The 21,565-nt window shown below is 34.2% G+C and overlaps 2 protein-coding genes across 3 annotated transcripts; both read left to right on the forward strand.

The window, feature by feature from the left end:
• The first annotated feature begins 758 nt into the window (after positions 1-758).
• On the forward strand, positions 759-3,295 carry LOC21384506 (protein DMR6-LIKE OXYGENASE 2). The gene is made up of 4 exons (XM_010097318.2): positions 759-1,060; positions 1,179-1,414; positions 2,219-2,546; positions 2,868-3,295. The coding sequence occupies exons 1-4, from the start codon at positions 830-832 to the stop codon at positions 3,108-3,110; spliced, it is 1,038 nt and encodes a 345-aa protein (XP_010095620.1). The 5' UTR covers positions 759-829; the 3' UTR covers positions 3,111-3,295.
• An 8,255-nt stretch (positions 3,296-11,550) lies between these two features.
• LOC21384507 (protein DMR6-LIKE OXYGENASE 2) lies at positions 11,551-16,154 on the forward strand. 2 transcript variants are annotated; one of them, XM_024165107.1, is made up of 4 exons: positions 11,551-11,880; positions 12,182-12,417; positions 14,899-15,226; positions 15,753-16,154. In XM_024165107.1, the coding sequence occupies exons 1-4, from the start codon at positions 11,656-11,658 to the stop codon at positions 15,999-16,001; spliced, it is 1,038 nt and encodes a 345-aa protein (XP_024020875.1). In that variant the 5' UTR covers positions 11,551-11,655; the 3' UTR covers positions 16,002-16,154. The 2 variants fall into 2 exon arrangements, with proteins under 2 accessions (XP_024020875.1, XP_024020876.1); XM_024165108.1 differs by having other exon boundaries at positions 11,662-11,809.
• Positions 16,155-21,565: the final 5,411 nt, after the last annotated feature.

The following is a 21,565-nucleotide window of genomic DNA, read 5'->3' on the forward strand; positions in this document are numbered from 1 at the left end:
TAGATATTTTAAACATAGTATGGATAGACCAAAATGCATTTTTTTTTCCATCAACACGTGGTAATATTATATATGCATAAATAAGTATAACATATTTATGTTAAGAGTTGTCTTTTTTTTCCCTCAGTTCAAAAATGGGGGACAAGCTTCATGTGTCATGGTAATAGGCTTCATGTGTTGGTAATAGGCTCATGTGCCAATCGTAATCGGTTGAAAGTTTAACGTAATTTTTTTATATTGAGTCGTAATAATTATTATTTTAAAAATTAAAAATTATTTTTAAATTTATAACAATAAGCGACTGTCATGTATACCTATTATGAATAATTATATGAAAGATATTAAAAGGCACATTAATAAACGACTGTTATTTTTATTGTTAATATCAGTTATTTTATCGTAACTTATTGTCGTTTTAAACTTTAATAATATTATTGTGAAGAATTACATCTCTCATCTTCTTTTTTTAATAAGCATATTTGATCATGTATGAACATATATTTAGAGCAGTAGTGCATGACAATTTTAAATTGTCATATGCTTAAAAATGATTTCTAATTCTCAAAAGAATAATTTTTACAACTTAATATAAGAGAATTATATTAATCATGTAAATAATTACGCTAATCCTGGGAAAATTTCCCATAATAAAAATAGTTAGAGAGACCACTGAAAAAGCCTTATATTAAAAAAAGTAAGATATATATAAAATAAAAATTTTAATAAGCTTTATATTTGTTTTCTAAGAAGATAAAATAAAAATTTTCTTCTTGCATTCCCTTCCCCTGTTCTTCTATCCCTCCTCGCATTTGCGATTCACCTGAAGATCATGACATCCATCAAGTCCTTATTAGCCGAATCCCCTTACCTCACTTCTATTCCCGCCTCTTATATTTTCAGAAACAATAATATTGATCCCAATGATTCAGCACTTCTTACAGAGCCAGAACTCAAAATCCCCATCATTGATTTCTCACTCCTCACCTCTGGTGATCCTAATCAACGGTCCAAAGTTATCTCTGAACTCGGAGAAGCCTGCGAAAACTGGGGTTTCTTCATGGTAACATATATATATATATATATATTTATCATACTGGAATAACTTCGATTATTAGTTAATATGTTTTCCTTGAGAGTTTGATTATTATTTTTTTTATCTTAATGTTTCATGTAAGTAGGTGATCAATCATAGTGTTCCAGAAAGACTGATTGATGCAGTAATCGACGGCTGCAAGGGATTTTTCGATCTCGCCGAGGAAGAGAAGTTGGAGTTTAAAGGAAAGCATGTTTTGGACCCGATTAGATATGGTACAAGCTTCAATGCTTCAGTAGATAAAGTGTTTTATTGGAGGGATTTTCTCAAGGTTTTTGTTCATCCACAGTTTCACTTCCCCAATAAACCATCTGGGTTCAGGTATTTGTCAAAGAAACTGATGAAAAACAAAATATATATGTATATGTATGTGTGTGTGTGTGTATATACACACACACACACATATATAGGGGCTTTTTTTTTTATGATCATGACTTGCATATATGCCCATTGAAATGTTCTTATCATATATGGATCCTTATTTATGCTTTGATCAAAGGGTCTTAGGATTCCAAATTAAAAACTTTTCTGGTATCTTCAAAGTCTTTTTTTTTTTTTTTTTGCCAGAGGATACAAAATATTGTAAACTTATGTGGTATGCTTGAAAAAAATAAAAAAAAATAAAAAAGAGATAGAATGAAAGAAGAAAAAAGGAGAGAGTGAAAAAATAAAGTTATATATATATATATATGCCTTGGGTTTTTTGTTTTTTATCTTCTCTCTTCTCCTTGCGTTTTTTTTTTTTTAAATTAATTTTATAAGGACTTGACGGAACTTGAGGTAAGCGATTTATCTTTAACAAATATCAATAATTCAATTAAGTAGTCAAAAGTGGCTAAAATGCACTCTTATAGTCAAGTACAAATGCAATTTTTATAATCCAGTTACAAACGAATTCGGTTGTCATGATTTTGGCGGTGTTCTTGTCTTTATGATTTAAACTAATAGCTTTTTGTTTAAATTAGAAAAATGTTGCTTTTGTAAGAATGATCAATCACTGATTGACTAATTCACTTGACGGTCAATCATTGAGCGATATCAATCGGTGTTTAACCAATATCAATCAATATTTTACTGGTCAATCAATAGCTTTTCTTGTTTCTCGACTCGATTTTTTTGGTGCAGTGAGCTTGCATTAGAGTTCTGCAAAAAGATCCGCCAAGTGGTCAAAGGAATACTTGGAGGCATTTCAGAGGGTTTAGGATTGGAAAGAGATTATATCTACAAGTCCCTGAATCTCGAATCGGGCTTGCAAGTCTTCGCAGCAAACCTATATCCTCCCTGCCCACAGCCAGAGCTTGCAATGGGAATGCCTCCTCATTCAGACCATGGCGTCTTGACTCTTCTCATCCAAAATGGAATTTGCGGCCTTCAAATACAACACAATGGGAAGTGGGTCAATGTCAATGCCATTCCCAACTCCTTCTTGGTCAACACTTGCGATCAACTTGAGGTACGATTTGTATGAGCTCGTTTAGTTCGCTGATTTGAATTTTTAATTCGAGTTAAGATGTGACTTTATGTGAAAATTTTTTACTGTAGCAAAAAAGTTAGATGCAACTATTTCTGAGAACTTTTTACTGTAGCAATCCTCAAATTACTACATTTGGCACATATGATAGAAGAATTCTTTTCAGCATTGCCTATTATTCGTTTATTCTTAAATACATAAAATATTACAGCTCTCCTTGTATCATTGATTGTGAATCTCTTCCGAGAATTCTTTATATATCTGTGGTTCGTTCCTCATACAATGGTTTTTTCCTCTTGCTAGATTTTTAGTAATGGGAAGTACAAGAGTGTCGTTCATCGAGCTGTTGTGAACAACAATGCCACAAGAATATCTCTAGCGATTGCAAATGGACCATCTCTTGACACGGTTGTTAGCCCAGCATCAGAGTTGGTTGAAAACCGTCCTCCGGCATACATTGGATTGAAGTATAAGGAATACTTGGAACTTCAGCAAAGCCGGAACCTTAATGGCAAATGCATGCTAGATTGCGTACGACTACTGTGAAATATTGCACACACAAGTAATATACATACATACCTACCTATGTACGTACGTACGTACATATATATATATATATATATGTATATAAAGAGAGAGAGTTTGTAACTTAGCAGGGCATTGTCATACCGTGCAAAAGTAAGTCACTATAACATGCTTAAGTTAATGATAATGACATTTGATTTATAAAAGTTTTAGATGTGTTTATTGATTCATGAATATATATATATATATATATTCATTGTTGAGGTGACATTTTTACCTCCATTTGCACATTTCAATTTAGCTCATTACTGGTCATCGGAATAGTTCGGAGAGCCCCATGGCCAGCCCATGATGGGACAATTACACTAGAAGAATCGATCCCCCGAGGAGATGTTTATGAATTAAATCTTTTTAGGAGCCAATGACTGAATCGCAGGTAATTGTCAGGAAGTGGTGAGTCGAATGTTGCGAGTTGACAGAGCATATGAATGAGAAAGTAGAATACAAGAAATGATTAAATAAGCATATACAAGCGGATCTATAGCGGTTCACCGTCGATGTGAGAATTATGTCCATCTTAGAGTCTTCATGGTTACAAGAAATAAGACGAGGAAACTGAGTAATGATCCATTAAGTCCGTATGAGATGCGATAATTGGTGGTAAGAACTCCTATTTATAGGAATCCTTGTGCAGTTCAAGGTTTCCTTATCTTTAAATTTTTCTTGATTTAGCCATCAATGTTGAGTTAATGTTTCCTCATTGTTTCTTTTACACAGTACTTAATGCTTCTTACTTGTAGTGCATGCCTTTTTAGGATTCAGATAGTATCTCTTTGGGCCAGTTTGGTAGTGCTGTAGAATTTAAAAAAAAATTATTATTAGCTGTGCTAAAAAAACAGCTATTATAAAATACAGCTGAGTATTTGGTAAACTGTGATTATACAAATATTGATTTTAAGGGTATTATGAAAGTTTCATTAATTGTACTTTAAGGTGATTGTCGCACAATCTAAAAACTAAAGTTGTCTTTAGGCTGCTTCTAGACTGTAAATTCTTCAAAAACTCTTTATGAATAACTTTTTATGGTTTTCACCAATTATAAATTTTAGCTGTGGGATCCAAGAATCACTAGCAAACATACCCTTTGAATAAGATCTACTCATTTTGATCAAATTCTATTCTTATTTCTCGGTTTGGACGGTCGGCGATTGCCTTTAGAGAAGTTTCTCATTATGGATTGATACTGTAAGCTCGGGAGCCAATTCTTCAGTGGCAGGGGAGTCGTTCCATCCCTCTGTCAACGTCAGCTTGGGAATTATTCAAGACTTCTTTGTATCCTGTCGGTAAGTTGTGTTGATACGTGTACGATAAGAGATGAAGTACGAAATCTGATTTCAAGAGATATCATAGTGCCTAGAGGCTATTTCTATGCCTTAAACGTAATGAGAAATTATGACACGAAGGTTGGCGACAGAAATCCTGGCCGATTTAGCAAAATACAGTCCAACATGTTAGGAAAAACCTAACACAGACTCGAAATTGAACTCAAGAAATTAAAGAATGATGAAGCACAAATTGTTTCACCGAGGTTCGAATTCAAGAAATCATACATCCCCGTTGGGCTCACTCGCAAGAAAACTTCCACTATTGAGAATCAATTACACCCTCAAGCCTTAATCACTCAGAGATTACAAGAGGAAAAGAACCCAGAAAAACCCCCAGAGAAATCCCAATACAGAGCTTTACAGAGAAATTACCCAGTGAGCAAAGAAACCCCTTTACCCAGATCTTCTCATTTCCAAACACTCTCTCAGATTTCTCAATACAATCTTTCACAAGCTTTCTGTTTGCCCTCTTTCTTTTCTCTCTCTACGAACTTCCTAGAATGAGGATAATACATATCTTCTCGAGTTTTCTTCTGTGGGAGTAGTTGCTGACTTTACTTCACCATGTGTCTTCAGTTTATAGGCTTATTCTTCATTAACCAAAACTCTGCGTTTTGGTTCTTCAACAAACCAATTCTCAATAGGACGATGTCGTTTTCAGGAATTACTCTCACATATTCCACCTTAATTTCTGCAAACGACACTGTATTATACTATCAGAGCTTCTTGCGAAATCATTGCCCAGACTTGAACTGAAATCAAGTCTTGCCAATGCTTAGCAAGTCCAAACACTTCTGGAACTTGCTAGCAGTGACCACCTTCGTTGCCATGTCCGATGGATTCTCATCTGTACTGATCTTCTCAAGCTGTATTGATCCTTCTTCAACCTTCTCTCTTATAAAGTGATGCCTTACATCAATATGTTTTGTCTTTTCGTGATACACTAGATTCTTGCATAAGTAAATTACTGACTGACTATCTGAATAGATTATTGCAACCCCTTTCAATACCTTCAATTCCTTTAATAGACCTTGGAGCCAAACGGCTTCTTTAAAGCCTTCTGTCCCAGCAATATATTATGCCTCAGTGCTTGATAAGGCAACCCGGGTTGTAACTGAGATTTCTAGCTAATGCAGTTTCCTCCCAGTGCATCACATAGGCTGAAGTAGACCTACGCTTGTCCAGATCCCCTACAAAATCAGAATCTACAAAACCTTCCAAGTTTAAAATGTTAGTACTTTGCCTATATATCAAGCCATAATTCAACGTGCTATTTACATACTTTAAAACCCATTTTAATGATGTCCAATGTTCTTGCCCAGGATTAGACATATATTTACATAAGACACTTACTGTATAAGCTAAATCAGGTCTTGTGCAAATCATAGCATACATTAATGACCCTACAGCACTAGAATAGGAATCTTGGTCATTTTAAGCTTTTCTTGTTCTGTATTGGGAGATTGTTTTGTCGAAAGCTTAAAATGGCCAGCTAAGGGGACTTTGACTGATTTAGATTGATGCATGGAGAATTTTTGAACAACTTTTCTTAAATACTCTTTTTGAGACAGACATAAAAGTTTTTGTTTCCTATCTCTTTTAATATCAATTCCCAAAATTCTCCTTGCATAACCTAGATCTTTCATGTCAAATTCATGACTTAGCATTTTCTTTACCTCATTGATTTTTGCTAAGTCTTTACTGGCAATCAGCATATCATCTACATACAGTAGAAGATACACTGTATTGTCAGTACAAGCCCCCTTAAAATATAGACAAGAGTCATATTGACTCCTTATAAAACCTGCTTGAATCACATGTTGATCAAATCGCTTATACCATTGTCTAGGGGACTGTTTTAGTCCGTATAGTGACTTTCTCAACAAACAAACCTTGTTTTCACTACCTTTTACCTCAAAGCTGGGAGGTTGGTTCATGTAGATCGTCTCCTTGAGGTCACTATGAAGAAAAGCCATTTTTATGTCCATTTGTTCTAGGTACAAGTCATTGTAGGCAACCAGAGATAGTATTGTTCTTATAGTCTTGTACTTCACCACTGGAGAAAAAACTTCGGTGTAATCAACCCTTTCGACTTGTGTGAACCCTTTGGCTACTAGTCTTGCCTTAAACCTTCTAGGTTCCTTAGATGTGGGTCCTTCCTTAATCTTGAAAATCCACTTACAATCTACAGCCTTTTGATTCTTTGGTCTACCTGCTAGAACCCAAGTGTTGTTCTTCATCAGGGAGTGCATCTCCTCTTTCATGGCCTCCATCCATTTAGTTGCTTGTGGGCAACTAATAGCTTCATTATACGACTTAGGTTCTATAGCTCCTATCTCTGCTGTCGTATTTAGTGCGTAGGCAATCAAATTGCCACCACCATATCTCTTTGGTGGCTTTATTGTTCTTCTTTCTCTGTCACGGGTCAGCATGTATCCAGTTACTGTTTCTGGAGGTTCTAGAGTGTACTCTGTGACACTTTCATCATCAGCACCCTGTGTCTCTGTTACGCTTTGTTGTGATACTTCGGGTTCCTGTTCCTCATCTCCTTGCCTGTTTTCTTTAAACTGTTCCACCTCAAATTGAAGGTCTTGTTTTGAATTTGTACCTGTATCAATTAAGGGAAAACTAGCAGTATCCTTTTTCTTTTTCAAATATGGCATATCATGTTCATTAAACATCACATCTCGGCTATTTATTATTTTAAAATGAGACCCTTCTTGGAAACACAGTCTATATCCTTTGACACCATCAGGGTAGCCTAAGAAAGTGCATTTTAATGATCTAGGATCTAGTTTACCTTCTCTTTGGTGTGCATAGGCAGCACAACCAAATACTCTAAGGTTACTTAGGTTAGGTGGTTTCCCAGTCCAACATTGTTCAGGGGTTTTAAGGTCAATAGGTTTACAGGGACTCCTGTTAATTAAATAGCAAGCTGTTGTTACAGCTTCCCCCCAAAATGTTTTACTTAGACCCGATCCAAAAAGCATGCACCTAACACGTTCCATGAGAGTTCTATTCATTCTCTCGGCTATCCCATTTTGTTGTGGGGTCTTTAACAGTTCTATGCCTAAGGATACCATTTTCCTTCAAAATTCAGAAAAGATCTCATGACAAAACTCCATTATATTATCTGTTCTAAGGGCTTTAAGTTTCTTACCAGTTTGATTTTCTACCAAGATTTTCCAATATTTAAATTTAGTAAAGCACTCATCTTTTGTTTTTAATAGAAAAACCCATACCTTCCTAGAGTGGTCATCAATAATAGAAAGGAAGTACCTAGCTTTATCGTGGGTTGGCCCCCAGAGAACCGCATGGACATAGTCTAATGGAGACTTTGCCCTGAATGTTGATGTAGCGAATTTAAGGCGGTGCTGCTTTCCTAGAACACACAGCTCACATAAATCTAACTGGTTCACCTTGCACTTTCCCAAAAGGCCTTGTTTACTAAGTTCCCTCAATCCTCTTTCATTGACATGTCCAAGGCGTTTATGCCACATATCAGCCTCTGAGATTTCTTTGATCACTGCACTGGTTGAGCCTGTTCTGCCTGTCCCTCCAGTACATACAATCCGTGATGCTTCCTCCCCTTAAGGATCACTAGAAACCCCTTTAGAACCTTTAAGGTTCCATCTTCTGCCTTGTAAGTGTATCCTGAATCATCTAGTGCTCCAAGGGAGATTAAATTCCTTCTAAGTTCTGGGATATGCCTGACATTCGTGAGCATATGTAGAGTTCCATTTGGCAGCCTTACTGTTACTGTTCCAGTACCAACCACTGAACATGAGTGGTTGTTTCCCATCAAGACTTTGCCTCCATTACAGCTATGGTAGTCTGAGAACCACTATTTCTTGGGGCACATATGATAGGTGCACCCTGAATCTAAAATCCACTCAGCCTCCGATTGACTGATCCCAACAGCTAACATTTCGGAGCTCTCATACCCTGATTCTTGGCTTGCAATAGCAGCATCATCTTCACTTGCTTTTCTCTCAGCCAACTTTCTTTTGCACTCTTTACAGAACCTTTTGATGTGGCCTGGTTTATTACAGTGATAACATTTTCTCTGACCATTTCTTGATTTTGATCTTGAGGTTGGCCTAATTCCAGACTTACTTTGATCTCGTTTGAAAGGTCTGCCTCTAGTGAAAAGCCCTTCATCTCCATGACTATCTTTCTTAGAGGACATTTCAAATTTAAGTTCTAATTCTCTAGACCTTAAAGCTGACAGAACATCCTCTAAAGTCAAGCTTTCCCTTCCATATTTAATGGCATTTTTAACGTCTTTGAATGTCTCTGGAAGGGAAATTAAGAGAATGATTGCTTGATTTTCTTCTTCTATCTTTTCCCCTATGTTGGCTAAGTCAATAACAATTCTGTTGAAATCATCTAAATTTTTTTCAAGAGACTTCAAAGTGTCCATTCTGAAACTAAAGAGGCTTTCCTTGAGATAGATCTTATTTGTGAGTGATTTAGTCATGAACAACTGTTCAAGTTTCAGCCATACCTTTGCCGCTGTATCTTCCTCATTCAGCTGTCGGAGAACATTGTCTGCAAGGTAGAGGATGATCGTTGAAAAGGCGATCTCTTGCATCTCTTCTTTCTCTGTGTCGGTATCGGAGAAATCCTTCATATCACCGAGAGCCTTTGCAACCTTTTGTTGAACCAAGATTGCCCTCATTTTCTTTCTCCATAAGCCGAAATCACCAGACCCATCAAACTTTCCAATTCAAACTTCATCGAAACCATGGCTGATGGTCTTCACCGATTTCTTGAGAGTTCTTGACCCTTAATCTTCGAGCCCCACCTTTGATTTGTACACCCAACCAAAGCTCTGATACCACTGTTAGGAAAAACCTAACACAGACTCGAAATTGAACTCAAGAAATTAAAGAATGACGAAGCACAAATTGTTTCACCAAGGTTCGGATTCAAGAAATCTTACATCCCCGTTGGGCTCACTCGCAAGAAAACCCTTCCACTATTGAGAATCAATTACACCTCAAGCCTTAATCACTCAGAGATTACAAGAGGAAAAGAACCCAGAAAAACCCCCAGAGAAATCCCAATACAGAGCTTTACAGAGAAAATACCCAGTGAGCAAAGAAACCCCTTTACCCAGATCTTCTCAACCCCAAACACTCTCTCAGATTTCTCAGTACAATCTTTCACAAGCTTTCTGTTTGCCCTCTTTCTTTTCTCTCTCTACGAACTTCCTAAAATGAGGATAATACATATCTTCTCGAGTTTTCTTCTGTGGGAGTAGTTGCTGACTTTACTTCACCACGTGTCTTCAATTTATAGGTTTATTCTTCATTAACCAAAACTCTGCGTTTTCGCTCTTCAACAAACCAATTCTCAATAGGACGATGTCGTTTTCAGGAATTACTCTCACACAACACTTGTCCAAAGTCCAATCCAAGTTGCTCTCATCGGTCGCATTAACCAGCTCCTCATGCAATGTACACAATGGATAAGTATTTCGGTGTCCCTCATTTATATATTATGAACGACAAAGAGACATGACAATACATTAGTTGCCAAAATTTACGTGTATGATGTGCCCCAAAGTGTAATAATACTGAGAAAAAGAAGACAAAAGGCGCAATAGACTAGCAAAAATGAAGATTTCATAAAATAAATAAAAAAGAAGCAAAAATGAAAAAGGGACGTAGACGTAACACATAGATGTAAGAAGCATAGTAAAAGTAAATCTGGAAGAATGACTTTTCTTCAGTATCATTTAGAGAATGATACAACATATATATAAGTCCGTTCTACAGAAAATGAAAACTAGAAACTAACATCCTTAAAAATCTATTGTACATCATAATCTTCTTAACTTCACAAAGTAATCGGGAAATATAACAAGTGAATCATTCCATATATAAAATGATTGATATTTGGTAACGTGATACTGATGTTGGAAAGATATACGCATTATCTATGTCTTTGCCTAGGGTTCTATTTGTTTTTACATTTTTTTTTATACGAATCTGTTTCCTGAACTGAAAATTTCTTATTTTCAAAATTAGAACCAACTTTGAGATGGGGGTGGATTGAGATTGGGTCAAGGTTTGGATCGTGGCTGAAGTCGAGACAGAGATATAGACAGCTAAAAATCGTTTCAGACTTTCAGTACAAGGTTTAAGCTACGTACATTTGATGTTTTTCTATCTATTTAATCATTTAATCAATTTAATCATACAAAGGCTAAATTTGACACAAATTTATTTTTTTTAGTATAAGGGCTAAATTTAGTCGAGCTTCCCAAAAATTTAACGTTTTGCATATATTTGTCTAACTGACGAATTAATTTTTGCTACATTTTTTGAGTCAGAGACTAAATTTAGAGATTATTTTTTGAGAAAAAATTGTTCAAGGACCTTTAATAATCAGTAAAGTTTCAAAATTTTCATCCAAATATCAACAGAGTAACCATTCATGACATATTTTTTAGTTTATGGAATATTTCATAGAACAAAATTCACTAGTTAAACTAATTCAAGAAAGAGAAAAGAATTCAATTAAGAATACACAAAATATATTAAAAAAAAGTACTATTGATTCCCTTATAAAAAAAATACTATTGTTGGAATATATATTTGTTAACATATAACTTGTAAATAATATTTAAGTTATTAATACCGATATGTAGCAGTAACTAATTAAAATTAGCAACCTTTAAGAAAATTATAAATTAATTAAAATTGTCATTTATGACTTGATAAAATGTTCTGTAAAGGGGGAAAAAAAAAAAAAAGTAACATGAAACAGCTAAATAATAAAATGTTCTCTAAAAGAAATGTGCTGTAAAAAAGGAAACTAGAACAACTAAATAAAACGTCAAATCCCAACTAGTTAGATTTATGTCGTTGATAATGGTTGTGGTGCATTGCATTTCCACACCTGTACTTGTCACATTGTACCAGTTGGACCAAACAGAAACTTTATACGTTTATGTTATATTACATACAATATGCAACTTGAACATTAAACGACAAAGGAATTATATTTGTATATATATATATATATATATATGACGGACATACTCCACTATTATCACATACCAGATTTGTTCTGTTCTCTTTTCTTTCATCTTCATCTTCTTATTCTGCTATATAGCTTAAGCAGGTATTACTCAACTATCCCAACAAAAGTTCTCTAGTCTCCCACCCAAAATGATATCCATCAAATCCTTAGCTGAATCCCCTGAACTAACTTCTATTCCTGCCTCTTATACCTTCACCAGCAATCCCAATGAATATCCAGCACTTCTTCCAGCTGACCCAGAAGTCAATGTCCCGATCATTGATCTCGCCCTCCTCACCTTTGGTACGTCCGATCAACGGTCGAAAGTCATCAACGAACTCGGCAATGCCTGTGAAAACTGGGGCTTCTTCATAGTAATCCTTCATTTTTCGCCCACTTGAACTTGAATTCTTACTCTTTTTTTTTTTTTTTTTTTTAATGGTATTACAAGTATGTTTTGTTCAAACATTATGGTTGAAATATTTTGTTCATATAATTTAAGTGTAAGATATATCCTACGGATAAGGTTCTGTTTAGAACGGTGAGATTTTTATATACATACGTTTTTTTTTTTTTTTTTTTTAATTTTGATTTTAAATCTAACAATCAGAAATATATGGACCACAATACATAAATAGTTTCTAAAACATATTTAGTCGTATATATTATATATAGGTCACCAATCATGGTGTGCCGGAGAGTCTGATGGACGCAGTAATGGATGGATGTAGAGGATTTTTTTATCTTTGTGAGGATGATAAGTTGGAGTTCAAGGGAGATCATGTCATGGACCCAATCAGGTGTGGAACAAGCTTCAACGCTTCAATAGAGAAAGAGTTCTACTGGAGGGATTTTCTCAAGGTCTTTGTTCATCCTCAGTTTCACTTCCCTAATAAACCATCTGGGTTCAGGTATTGCATAATTAATGATATTAGAGCATGTTTGGTATCTCGTACACTTTGTATTGTATTGTTTAATAATAATACAATGTTTGTTGACATTTATACATTATATAATTTAATACGAGATTTAAAATTATTACAATACCAAGTGTGACATTTAATACGGAAAAAAAACTCATGTGCTAAACCGTATTATGCAATTTAACTTAAAATATCATATTAAAAATATATAAAATATTTCACAAATATCAAGGCTCGGGATTGAGTTTTGGAACCAATATTGGGGTCGAGTTTCGGGATCAAAGTGATAATGGGTTTATATTTTTAAAATTACATTTTTACCCCTAAATTTTTTAAAAATTATATTTTGACCCCTAACTTTTTGAAAAATATATTTTGACCCGTCAATTTTTTAAAATTATACTTTGATCCTTCAACTTTTTAAAATTATATTTTCAGCCCTTAATTTTTTTAAAATTACAATTTGACCCTGTTTTTAAAAAAATTGCAAAAAGACCCTTATGTAGCAACTCTATTTTCTCCCTTGCTTCCTCCAAATGTTGGTTTCGGGTCAAAATTAGAGTCGAATTAGGTTACGATTAGGCCTAAGTTTTACCTTATTACAAACTAATAAGTAATATGTATAATGTTTAATAATACTACCAATCAAACACCGTATTGTATAAAAATTATACAATGTAATACAATACTATACAATACAATACGGTGCACTAACATATCTTAAGAGCAAATTTCTGTATATATATGAATCAAAAACTCATCGATCAAGCAAACATAAACAACCTAACTAGCTAAGAATAAATATAATTACCATGTAGAACATTTGAGAACCTAAACTCATTTGCTACTGATAGTGAAAGGCGCACTATTTATTTGTGGAAAGTCTTTCTTTTATATAAAGAGCTTGACTTTTACCATTTGTGTATTGTCATTGCCTTGGAAATTTTTTTTTTTCCCTCCATGCAAACCACCGTCCTTTGTGCATGTCAATTCCCTAACTGCTTCTTTGTCGACTAAGCCTCAATTCCCCCCTTATTTTCACTTGCTTAACCCTTTTTATTGATACTAATTTATAACATGCTCCGTACATATTATCGGGCTCCGCATATATTGGCGTGTTCCGTATATATTATTATGTTTCACACATATTATCGTATTGAAAATAGTTAAAGAATTTATTTTTTATTAAATTATGAGAAACTTATTTATATAACCATTTAAGAATTTTTAAATTTATTTTAAAAAATAATGTGTGTAAAAAAAACAATTGATAAAAAAATCAAATAAAGATACATTTAAAGAAAATTAATTTAATTAATCAAAAATAAAATGTAATTATATGTGAAAAATTACTCTCATAAAAGTAAACGAGAAACAATATATTTTTAAAAATAACACAAAAAATTAAAATGTAAAAAAAATCACAAAAGAATAAAAATTAGAAAAAAAAAGGTAAAAATGGTTGTAGCCGCGATTTCGTAGTCCATTTGTTGCAAAGCCCCCCACCGCAACCCTTACGCCGCGGCCCTCGTATCGCGAACCAGATCTCCTCCTTCGCGGCCTCCCCGTCAAGAACCCACCCCATCGCGGCCTTCCACATCACGAAGCCATCCTCTATTCCCCTCTCCCCCCACAACCACCACAGAGTTTCTCTCTCTCCCTCCTCAGTCGTCTCGAACCAGCCATGGTTGACGAAAACGTCGGGGTGAGAGAAGAAGATGTCGTGAGGGGGGTGGGCGCGACGCGGTTTCTCGACGGTCAAGGGGAATCGTAAGGAGGCGGCTGGAGGGTGGGCTCAGCGTGGTGGCAAGCTGACGGGGCGAGGGACGCAGCTGCTCCGGCGAGGTAAGGAATAGACGGCTAAGATTTAGGATTGTTAGATCATTGGCTGATGTTAATCAGGGTATTTCTGTCTTTTTACATTTAAATTTAACGGAGTTAAAAACATGATGTTGATGTGATTAATTTAGGTCAAAAGAGTGTCTGTGTCATTTTTGTCAGTGTAATAAGTACTATATAATTTTAGGAATCGTCTCGGCCACATATAATTACGTATAAATTACATATATTTATATGTAAATTATGTATATTTATATATAAAGTTATGTATATTTAATGTAAAATATAATAAATTAATTAATATACATATTTTTATATTATGTATTCACTAATTGCTATAAAAAAACATGTTTTGAAAATTAATATACATTGTCGTTTTTTATAATTTAACATACATGATTTATATGTAAATATACACGATTTATATATAAATATACACGATTACACAATTATAAAAGTGTCATGTAAATATACATAATTTACCTGTAAATATACACGATTTATTATAAATATACACACTTCATATAAAAATGTACAAGTACCACTCTGGTCAAGAACTTTCCAAGTGTCTGACCAGAGACCTTGCCTATAATTTTATAGTGTTTGAAATGCTTTTTTTTTTGGGTACAGTAATCTTGCATTAGAGTACTGCAAAAGAATCCGGGAAGTCGCGAAGGACGTACTTGAAGGGATATCAGAGAGTTTAGGTATGGAAAGCAACTACATAAACAAGGCCTTGAATTTGGATTCAAATTTCCAAATCTTCATAGCAAACTTATATCCGCCTTGTCCACAGCCAGAGCTAGCAATGGGACTGCCTCCTCATTCAGATCATGGCCTCTTGACTTTTCTTACCCAAAATGGAATTGGTGGCCTTCAGATTCAACACAATGGCAAGTGGGTTAGCGTAAATCCCATTCCCAACTCCTTCTTGATCAACACCGGCGATCACCTTGAGGTGTGCATGCTTTACAATTACTTTTAGCTATATATATATATGCTACATGTCAAATTTGTCTATGATAATTCACCATGCATGTGGTTATATATAAAGATTAAAATCTCACAAATGGTTCTCAAATTTTATAGTCAATCTCACATTAATTCATGACTTTTAAAACGTCTCAAACTTAATTTTATTTTATTAATTTATTTCAATTTTAGTCATTTTCATACGTTAAAAAATGATAAATATGTAAAATAATATTCTACTTTATAAATATTTTTGTGGTGCTTTCCTTGGTATACAATATACGGCCATGTTCATTTTACCGATTCGAGTTTTGCTACAGTAAAAAAATTTTAGAAACAGCCACATTTAATTTTTTTTGTTACTGTAAAAAATTCTCACATACAATCACATCTCAACTTGAATTAAAAATTCGAATCAACGGGCTAAACGAAATATATGACTCGTTTAAAAATTTCTCTTTGACAGTTAACTAACCATATTATCCTCATACAATGGTTTTCTTCCCTGTTAGATTTTGAGCAATGGGAAGTTCAAGAGTGTTGTGCATCGAGCCATTGTGAACCGCAATTCCACAAGAATATCACTAGCGATTGCAAATGGACCGTCCCTTGACACGGTCGTCACCCCAGCAGCAGAGTTGGTTGACAGCCATAATATTCCACCAGCATATATCGGAATTAAATACAAGGAATACATACAACTTCAACAAAGCAACAACCTTAAAGACAAATCTGTCTTGGATCGTATTCGATCAATCTGAGTTTAGATATTTCAATAGGTCAAATTATCAATGGATGATCCTTGTCTTAAATGGATTATGACTGTGAATTCAAAATATTATAGAATATATGCGTTAGTGTGATTTGTATTTGACCCTAGGTTAATTATAATTTAACTTTTTTTATTATAATATTTTCTCTCACAAAAATATTAAACTTATGAAAAAAAAAAAAATGTCTATGCTACTATCGTTTTTTTGTTAACTTTATATATACTTAAATGTAAAGTTAGTAAGATTTGATGTCTCATTTTCCTATCTTGATAGCTATTGCTCTAATTAAATTTTAAAGAGAATGAGTGAAATGACACAATTATTAGAGTAATTAGTAAATTATATCACAATTTTTTAAAACATGAAATTTATAGCACAATATAATATTTTAAGTTTTAAACACTATAAAAACCTAAAAATACCCTTAGACCTTTTCCTTCCCACCCCGCACCTCCCCCACTCTAGTCAAGTCTACTATGGCCGGTGCCGGCGACCAATAAATACCGTATATATCAGTATTTATCATATATATTAATAAATACCGTATACTGATAAATACCGTATTGATCGTATACTGATAAATATTGTATTTACCATATACTAATAAATACTATATATACCAGTAAATATCATATTCAAAAGAGAGAGATCGCGTGGAAGACAGGCATGGTGCTCGAAGGAGAGAGTGAGAGGAATGGAGGATGGGCGGCGGAGAGAGAAACTGGATCTGAGAAGAAAGAAAGAGAGATTAATCGATGAAGAGAGAGAGGACATGCAGATGAGGAGAGAAAAAGTAGATCTGAGAGGGAGTTTTTTTCTTCTATTAATGATCTTAGGGACAGTTTAGGAATTGCGGAAATTTTTTTAAGTGATGGTGCTATAATTTTCCATCATTTAAAATTGCACTATTATCTTTATTAGGTTATACTAAGGCCTCGTTCACTTCGTAGATTCGAGTTTTCAATTCGAGCTGAGATGTGATATTTTCTGAGAGCTTTTTACTGTAGTAGAAAAAATTTAATGTGACATTTGAGAGCTTTTTACTGTAGAAACTTAAAACTGAAAACTCGAATTGGTGAAATGAACGAGGCTTAAATTTGTTATTTGGTGTATTTTCTCTAAATTTTAACACCTTGTCATATGCTTAGGTATTTTTAGTAGTTTCTTATTTATATGGTGAGGTTTTTAAATTTAAAAGAGATGATAAATAATTAGTTAAAAAACAGCCACTGAGACATGAAAATAGAGATAATAGATCCGGACTCTCTCATCACCGAGCCAACCGTTTAAGAGAATCTCTTTCAAACACAATATTAGCGATGTCCAAACGGAGTTATTTCCAAGTGCAGGACAATATTTGAAGAATATTTTACTGGGTAGTCCACAAGAATACCATTGCCATTATGGACACTGGATCAAGTGATCTCACATGGACTCAATGCAAGCGTTGCTTCAAGCAAAAAGGCCGTCTTTTTTACCTCAAAATCTCCCCGACGTACAAGCCTACTACACGCAAGACCAAAGAATGTAAATACTTGGGCGAATACTCTGATAAGCCTCCGTTGCGTTTTACCTGTGTGCGGAGGAGAGTTCGTGAGAGGAATGTGGCAGGAACAGGGGAAGGCAGTGGAGATGCGAGTCAGGGAGGTAATTCTTAGAGGAGTGATGAGCTGGCAAGCCAAGAAGGGGAATTTGTGGTTAGTCGGTTAGGCTGAGTTGTTAGCAGAAAGTTAGTTACTGAATAGTATAAATAGTCTAGATAAGGCATGAGAAGATTCATTCGAACATACTCAAAACTTCTTAGACAAGTTTGGATTGGGAGTGCAAGGGGTCACTCGAATACCCCCATACCCAAACCTGTGTATTCCGTAATTTTCCGCCATTAATACTAGTGTACAAGCCTGTGATTCAGCTTGTTTAAGCATCAATCTTGTGTTTTCTTGCCTTAAAACTGTTTTACGAGTTCTAGGGGTTTATCATACTCCTTTTGTGATAAAAGGACACCTAATTCATATGGGGACAACTCGTTCACCAAAGGAAACCTTGCCCTTGAGACTTTCACCATGTTTTCTTCACAAGGGAATCCCATATTCTTTCCAAGGACTATCTTTGGCTGTGGATTCCGCAATGGACGAATTTTTTAGTGGAGTCAGAATCGCGGATCGTCATATTTGGAAGCGAACAATTGTCTCTTGTTTCTCAAATGGGTTCTTCAATCAATGGCAAATTCTAACACTGTTGCTTGGCGCCCATCTCTAATTAAACATTCAAGCCAAATGAGACGAAAAAAAACCATACGTTTTAAGATTTTAGTGTTACGAAAAAAGAAAAAGATTGTCAACGCTTATGGCTCTTTTGACAAGGAATTTTTCAAATGCTTTCAAGAGCAGCATCATAAACTATGGTACCATGCTAATTTAGGTTGGTGTTGGGGGGAATTCGGAAAAAAAAAAAAAAAAAAAAAAAAGGGATGCCAACGCATTGTCCTATATTAAGGATAGATTCTGCTTCAGAAGGTTCATGCAAGTTGTCTCAGAAATTTGCACGTCAAAGGCATTATTGGATAGGATAAGGCCAAGCAGCTTTCTCAAGCCAAACTACTTGCATGGAATTCAAATTGGATATTTAGCAATATGATCTTTAAATATATTAATCAGTTTGAAAGCTTTATGGAAACAATATGTAAATATAGCTTCCTGGAGATAGCCTAATCTTTGCTCAGCAGTGCAGTAACCATAATGCTACGGCAATAGCCAAGACTTGCCATGCTGTGAACGGTTTCGACAACCAAATATTCTCTTTGATCAAAAGCTTTCCCATTTGGAAGTGGATGGTAAGTGAGCAAAGATCTAACCATTTTAGTACCTCCAAATACTTGAAATACCCCATAATGTTTATAACAGTTGGAACTACAAATGAGAAGTTCAAATCATTTGGAAATGACGAGGGATCCGAATAAAATTTTGAATCGTTGTTCAAGGCGAAATCGGATGATACTGGTGCTTCTACCGTGATTTTCAACTCTGAAGGTGCTGCTGTGGTGTTAAAGACCTTCAACATATGATTTTCAACTTTGTCAGTTTCTTCTATTACGAATATAATCAATGAATTATATTTACCAATAGTTTTTTTTTTCTTTTTATAGAGAAGAAAAGGAGACTGTTTATAAAAATGAATTAATAAGCACAGTAGATCCTATGGAAGGAGGAACTCCTCCAACAAAATTAAATAATCATCTAACCTAGGAGCTTGATAGGCTGTACTAACACCTGAATTAATATTAATGATTAATTAACAGGAATCTGGTTGTTAGTATTATGTTAAGTACTGTTTTGATTAACTGTTTTAACAATTGTGTCTATTTTGGTGAAGTTTTTCATGTGTTTAAATGTTTTGATTGACGTTTTTAGTCGTCAGTTTAAAGTCAGGTTTTCACATATTTAAGCTCTCGAGAAGAAAAGTAAGGGCTCGTTTAGTTCGTTGATTCGAGTTTTTAATTCGAATTGAGATGCGATTTTATATGAGAGCTTTTTACTATAACAAAAAAGTTAAATGTGATAGTTTCTAAGAATTTTTTACTTTAACAAAACTCGAAATCTAAATTATTAATTCAATCCATTGTACTTTTTGTGCTTTGGGTTTTCATAGAAAATCTTCCATTTTATTGAGCAAACTTGAGGAATATCCCTTAAAGAACTGGCCCTCGGAGTTATGCCCTTTGCTATTGGAGCTTTGAATTTATGACCCTTTCATGAACTTGTCAAAAGTGAACATTGCATGTTTTATTGGAATGGCCCTCGCTGATTAAAATAAAAGGTAATCTACGAGATTACCACTGCTAATCTTTCAGATGCTATCGGAAGGCAGTCTCCAATCACTGGTGTCAGTCGCCGGCCATGGGCGAGTCATCAGAGATTCATCTAGTAGACTCTTTTTTATAATATACTAGATTGTTTTTCATTTTCAACTAAAAAATTGTTGGTCATCTCCGGTCTCCGACACCGTTTATCGGAGAAAAATCTGGTAGAATTTTTCATATCTACAAATTTTTTTTTTATTATTTTGAACTAAAACATAATCAGCCGTCTTCAGTCTTTTATGTTGATCGTCAAAAAGGAATCTAGTAGATTACTTTTCATGATATATTGAATTTGATTTTTGTTTTTAGCTAAAAAGTTATTCGCCATCTCCGATGTCCGACACCAGAGAAGAATTTGGAGGATTATGTTTCATAATCTACTGGGTTTTTCTTTTTATTTTCAACTAAAAAATGACTAGTCTTCTCCAGCCTCCAGCGTCAGAGAAGAATCTGACATATATATATTTTTCATAATTTATCAAATTATTTTTTTAATTATGTTGAGAAAAACACACTCATACACCCACACAGAAGAAAAATAAACTAAAATAAAAATAACAGAAAAATAGACAAGATAAAGATTTATGTAATTTGAAAAACTTCCTATGTCCGCGGAAGAGTGAGAAAAATTCACTAACAATTTCATAATTACACACTCAACAAACTCTTAATGAGCTTTGCCCAAAAATAGAAAACAGTAACTTACAAAAAAAAAAAAACAAAATTATTACTTTTCTAAAACTAATTTGAGTCACTTACTTAACAAATTAAAACATGGTCAGCCGGTCATTAGGGAAAAATCATGTAGAAGTTTTTATTATTTTCAACTAAAACATGGTCAGTCGTCGAAAAGGAATCTAGCAAATTGATTTTCATATACTAGATTTAGTTTTTATTTTTAGCTAAAAAGTTATTCATCGTCTCCTATCTCCGATACTGGAGAGGAATTTGGAAGATTATGTTTCATAATCTACTTGTTTCTTTTTTTTATTTTCAACTAGAAAATGACTAGTCATCTCTATCCTCTAGCGTCAGAGAGGAATCTGACATACTATTTTTCATAATCTATCAAATTATTTTTTTAATTAAAACATGTCTGATCTCATATTCTTAAATCACGACGCGAAAGTGTAAGAGCCATGGCGAGAGAGAGAGGGTGGGGTAGAGAGAGATGATAGAGAAAATGTGTTGCATAAGAGAGAGGAGAGAGAATGGGGAATCTATGAGAGAAAGAGATGCAATAAGTGATAAGTGAGGATTTCTCTACATAAGTAACTAGTTGAATGTAATTAGGTGATTGTAATAAGAGATATATAGATATATTTTTATACCTTGTGTTTTAAGTATATTCAAAATTTATACATTTGATTTTTGATCTCATTAAATGTGTGCATTTGAATTATATTTAATATACAAATCTATATTTTATAGGCCCCGTTCATTTCACCAATTCGAGTTAAGAATTTGAGTTTTGCTACAGTAAAAAACTTTCAGAAATAGTCACATCTAACTTTTTTGCTACAATAAAAAACTCTCACATAAAGTCACATCTCAACTCGAATTAGCGAACTAAACGTGCCCTCAGTCACTATTGATTTTGACCTTTAAAATGACCAAACTATCATTAAGAAAAAAAGAAAACTAAAACTTTCCAATATTACAAAAAATAAAATTAAAAACACAAAAAAAAAAA

The sequence above is a fragment of the Morus notabilis genome, unplaced genomic scaffold (genome assembly GCF_000414095.1).
Source record: "Morus notabilis unplaced genomic scaffold, ASM41409v2 Scaffold6916, whole genome shotgun sequence".
Taxonomy (NCBI): Eukaryota; Viridiplantae; Streptophyta; class Magnoliopsida; order Rosales; family Moraceae; genus Morus; species Morus notabilis.

Bases quoted from the DNA above. Each gene is read 5' to 3' on its own strand.
- LOC21384506 (XM_010097318.2), top strand. From the start codon at position 830: ATGACATCCATCAAGTCCTTATTAGCCGAATCCCCTTACCTCACTTCT. The intron at 1,415-2,218 runs GTATTTGTCAAA...TTTTTGGTGCAG, and splicing joins AATAAACCATCTGGGTTCAG to TGAGCTTGCATTAGAGTTCT. The intron at 2,547-2,867 runs GTACGATTTGTA...TCCTCTTGCTAG, and splicing joins ACACTTGCGATCAACTTGAG to ATTTTTAGTAATGGGAAGTA.
- LOC21384507 (XM_024165107.1), top strand. From the start codon at position 11,656: ATGATATCCATCAAATCCTTAGCTGAATCCCCTGAACTAACTTCTATT. The intron at 12,418-14,898 runs GTATTGCATAAT...TTTTGGGTACAG, and splicing joins AATAAACCATCTGGGTTCAG to TAATCTTGCATTAGAGTACT. The intron at 15,227-15,752 runs GTGTGCATGCTT...CTTCCCTGTTAG, and splicing joins ACACCGGCGATCACCTTGAG to ATTTTGAGCAATGGGAAGTT.